The sequence below is a fragment of the Scylla paramamosain genome, chromosome 19 (assembly GCF_035594125.1).
Source record: "Scylla paramamosain isolate STU-SP2022 chromosome 19, ASM3559412v1, whole genome shotgun sequence".
NCBI lineage: Eukaryota > Metazoa > Arthropoda > Malacostraca > Decapoda > Portunidae > Scylla > Scylla paramamosain.
The window spans coordinates 21,106,142-21,111,141 of record NC_087169.1 but is presented as its reverse complement, the minus strand read 5'-3'; the positions used below and the strand labels follow the sequence as shown (position 1 = coordinate 21,111,141).

The 5,000-nt window shown below is 42.1% G+C and overlaps 1 protein-coding gene across 1 annotated transcript in view; it reads left to right on the top strand.

The window, feature by feature from the left end:
• Positions 1 to 5,000, top strand: part of LOC135109885 (follicle-stimulating hormone receptor-like) — a 42,232-nt gene that overhangs the window by 19,913 nt on the left and 17,319 nt on the right. The window contains 3 exon segments of the mRNA XM_064021709.1: positions 1,497 to 1,562; positions 2,018 to 2,086; positions 2,280 to 2,354. Of these exon segments, the coding sequence (XP_063877779.1) occupies positions 1,497 to 1,562; positions 2,018 to 2,086; positions 2,280 to 2,354 (210 nt within the window).

The window sequence follows — 5,000 nt, the reverse complement described above, 5'->3', positions numbered from 1 at the left end:
TAGATTAGGTTAGGTCTGGTTAGGTTAGGTTAGGTTAGGTTAGGTTAGGTTAGGTTAGGTTAGATTAGGTTAGGTCTGGTTAGGTTAGGTTAGGTTAGGTTATGTTATGTTATGTTAGGTTAGGTTAGGTTAGGTTAGGTTAGGTTAGGTTAGGTTAGATTAGGTTAGGTCTGGTTAGGTTAGGTTAGGTTAGGTTAGGTTAGGTTAGGTTATGTTAGGTTAGGTTAGGTTAGGTTAGGTTAGGTTAGGTTAGGTTAGATTAGGTTAGGTCTGGTTAGGTTAGGTTAGGTTAGGTTATGTTATGTTAGGTTAGGTCTTGTTGTCACAGAGAGGAAAGGAAGTAATTATTCTGAAGAGCGGCTAGTCTGTTCAATCCTTTCCGAGCTATTAAAATTTTCCACTCTTTACTCTTCCTTTCCCCATCTCTCGTCCTATTTCCTGTTTCCTCTCTCTCTCTCTCTCTCTCTCTCTCTCTCTCTCTCTCTCTCTCTCTCTCTCTCTCTCTCTCTCTCTCTCTCTCTCTCTCTCTTTCTCCCTTTCTCTCTTTCTCTCTTTCATACACAAAGTGAGAGAGAGAGAGAGAGAGAGAGAGAGAGAGAGAGAGAGAGAGAGAGAGAGAGAGAGAGAGAGAGAGAGAGAGAGAGAGAGAGAGAGAGAGAGAGAGAGAGAGAGAGAGACTATTGTTTTCTAGATTACTCCAATGAATACAAATACATGCATGAATAGATTAATTAATATATATTAGTTAATTAATTAAATTTAGAAACATTTATCTATGCATATTGATCATACATTCCCTTAGGTCCTTGTATGGGTTGGTGGATTGATTGATAGATAGATAGATAGATAGATAGATAGATAGATAGATAGATAGATAGAAAGTTTTATTGGTAAACAGGTATACATATTTTTAGATAGGTAAGTAGGTAAGTGGCCAGAACATGTTTGATAAATAGAAAGATAAATAAATTGGCAGATGAACAGGTAGATATTTTCAGATTTGTTTTATATTTCTTGAAAAAAAATATATTAGTAATTTAATTTTTTTTCTTTTTTGCATAATTTTGTATAATTTTCAAAAGCTTACGATACAATGAAATCATAAAATCACCATATCCACTGACCATTAATAGTTGAACATTTGTACCAACTTAGAGAGATGGATAGATAGATAGATCGATAAACAGAAAACAGAAAGACAGATTGATAGACAGATAGACAAGCAGATTGATAAATTGAAAGGGACAACCAAATATATCAACTAACAGACAAATACATTGATAGATTGAGTAAATAACACACACACACACACACACACACACACACACACACACACACACACACACACACACACACACACACACACACACACACACACACACAGTTACAAATTTACAAATAACTCCATGCATAATTCAGCCTTAGCTCAGTACCGTCCCTAAACCAGGATGCTCCAGACCTCTTTGTTTACATTCCTTGGGCCATCTCACCCGCAGGGACCTGGAGAACAACAAGATCAAGAGGATAACAACAGCAGCCGTCAGCATCCGCGCCATCCAGCTGTGAGTGTGTGTGTGTGTGTGTGTGTGTGTGTGTGTGTGTGTGTGTGTGTGTGTGTGTGTGTGTGTGTGTGTGTGTGTGTGTCAATGTAAAAGTGATATAAAAACTTGTGTCATTTTGTGTTATATTGGTCAACTCAGAAGCTTCATTTAACTTCTTGTTCTTCCTCCTCCTCTTCTTCTTCTTCGTCTTTTTTTCTTCTTCATCTTCTTTCTCCTCCTTTTCCTCTTCTTCTTCTTCGTCTTCTTTTATTTTTCTTCTACATCTCTCTCCTCCTCCTGCTGCTCTACCATCACCACCATCACCACCACCACCACCACCACCACCACCACCACCTCTCCATCACCACTACCTCCTACCATTTCCTCCCTCTACTCCTCAATCTTCCCTTTAATGCCCATATACCTCCCTCTCTCCACCTCTCCATCTCTCTATTCTCCCCCTCTCTCTCTCGCAGCCTCCTCAACAACAATAGCCTGCAGACAGTGGAAGCTTCAGCATTCAAAGGGTCGGAGATTGATAAGCTGTGAGTATTGCTTCTTGTCTTTTGTTGTTGTTGTTGATAGTGGTAGTAGTAGCAGTAGTAGTAGTAGTAGTAGTAGTAGGAGTAGTAGTAGGAGTTATAATTTTTACTTTTATGTATTTTCTACTACTACTACTACTACTACTACTACTCTTTCTCTCTCTCTCTCTCTCTCTCTCTCTCTCTCTCTCTGCAGAAGTATGAAGGGGAACTTGGAGCTGACCAACCTGCACCCCCTCGCCTTCCAGGGCATCAAGTCACTCACCACGCTGTAAGTCTCTCCGTCAGTTGGCCAGTTAGGTAGTGAGGTAGTTAGGTTATTAGTCACTCATTTGGTTTGGTTAGTCAGTCTTTTGTGGTATCTTAAGGTCGTTGGTTTGTTAGTCAGTTAATTAGTCTTTTGTGCTTGTTATCAGTCAGTCAGTCAGTCAGTCAGTCAGTCAGTTAGTTAACCAGTCACTCATTCAGTTAATCAATTGGTCAGTCAGTCAGTCAGTCATTTAGTTAGTTAGTTAATCAGTCAGTTATTCAGTCAGTAAGATTTTAACAATGTTGTCTGTCCTGGTTTTAAACTTTTTTGTGTGTGTGTTCCTCCCCCCCCCTCTCTCTCTCTCTCTCTCTCTCTCTCTCTCTCTCTCTCTCTCTCTCTCTCTCTCTGTTACTGTCTTTCCCTTCTGTTGATCGAGTTCATATCTGATTCAGGGCAGTAATTACAAGACCATTAGAGGGGAACCGTGGGTCTTCCTGGAATGGGAATGAAGCACCTTGGAATAGGAATGGGAATCAAGCAACTATATTTGGAATAGGAATGGGTAATGAAGCACCTATATTTGGAATGGGAATGGGAATGAAGTGCCTAAAAAACAGAATCCGGGTAAAAATAAGAGACGTAAAATTGAAGCACTTACATTTGAATCAGGAATGGGAATGGGAATCAGGAATGGGAATGGAGTAGTTACTCGTACATATAGATCAAATAAAGCACTTCTAATAACAGATGAAGAATAGATAACACAGATGAAGAACAGTAAACAAAGAACTAAAAGATAAAAAAAACAGGTGAAGGATAGAGTAACACTGACGATGGAAGGATGAAGGAGAGGTGAAGGAAATGAAGGAGAGGTGAAGGAAGTATTGCCAGGATGAATGACACAGGCGGGGGATGAAAGGATGAGCAAGATGGAGGAAGGATTGGGGAAAAATTGCACGGATTCGACAAACAGTGGCCCGGAATTCATATTTGGACCATTCTTTTCAAATCCTGCCGTTCACTTGTTTTGGTATTTTTCAGCCCTCGATCGGTTTACGTGACCCTCTCTCTCTCTCTCTCTCTCTCTCTCTCTCTCTCTCTCTCTCTCTCTATCTCAGCTAGCCTAGAACACCTAACCAAACACAAACTAACAAAATCCAACGAACCTAACACATTTTCCCCTTTCTAAATCTTTCTAAACCTTCCTTTGTGTCCCTTCGCGCTCCCTCTAGTACACCAATACCTTCCTTTGTGTTCCCTTGCGCTCCTTCTACCCGCGGCCCGCCCAAGTGTCATAAACAGAGCGGGAAACAACACTGTCTATCTCCCTCGAATTCCACACATGTCTCAAAGCTAGGATCGTCCCTCCCGCGCCCCGCCCAGCCTCGCCTCGCCTCGCCTCGCCTCTCGTGGTCAACTTTGCTTGATTTATGGGAATTGAACGAGGAATAAGTCGGTCGGGAATTTAGAGAAGAGAAGGCGATGATATATAGATACATACGAAAATATTGAAAGATGGTGAGTTTTCTAGGTTTTCTGCGACTGTGTGTGAGGGAGGAAGAGAGAGAGAGAGAGAGAGAGAGAGAGAGAGAGAGAGAGAGAGAGAGAGAGAGAGAGAGAGAGGGGGGGGGGAGTGGGATGGTGTAAGGAGGGAAGGAAAGATAATGAAAGGAGTGTGAAGGAGAAGAAGGAAGAAGGGAAGGAAAGGGAAAATAGAGAGAGAGAGAGAGAGAGAGAGAGAGAGAGAGAGAGAGAGAGAGAGAGAGAGAGAGAGAGAGAGAGAGTAGAAAGACGTAATGCAAATACGAAGGTCTTTCTCTCTCTCTCTCTCTCTCTCTCTCTCTCTCTCTCTCTCTCTCTCTCTCTCTCTCTCTCTCTACAATCACAAGACAAGCACAGGATTCTCAAGGGACACGTTTCTCTCACTCAGGAGACAGGACATGGCGGGGGAAGATTCTCTCTCTCTCTCTCTCTCTCTCTCTCTCTCTCTCTCTCTCTCTCTCTCTCTCTCTCTTTCTGTTTCTCTCTCTCTCTCGTGGATTGGAGGAGGGAGAAAGGAGTGGATATAGACAAGACAGAGAGATGTAGAGAAAGAAGAGAATGAATGAATGAATGAATGAATGAATGAATGAATGAATGAATAAAAGGAAAAATGGAAGGAAGGGCGAAGAGAGAGGGAGAGTGTAACGTTATAGAAGGAAAGAAAAAGAGAGGGAAGGACTAGAGAGAGAGAGAGAGAGAGAGAGAGAGAGAGAGAGAGAGAGAGAGAGAGAGAGAGAGAGAGAGAGAGAGAGAGGACGGGGGGGAAGGAAGGGAGATGACAAGGATACACGTACAGGGACACACACACACACACACACACACACACACACACACACATTCAGATATGCGGGCACAGAAATAGATAAAGAGATACTGGGAAAACTGACGACCTGACACAAATATAGAACACACACACACACACACACACACACACACACACACACACACACACACACACACACACACAGAGAGAGACAATCATTCAAAACTCCCCATTCCTTTCATTTTCCCTCAATTCCTGTCTTCTTTTCTCTCTTTTATGTATATGGGAGGTTGAAGAAATAGAGTGGTGAATGAATGGAGTGGGCTCAGTAATCACGGGTTGTAGTGCTGAGTCATTGCGGA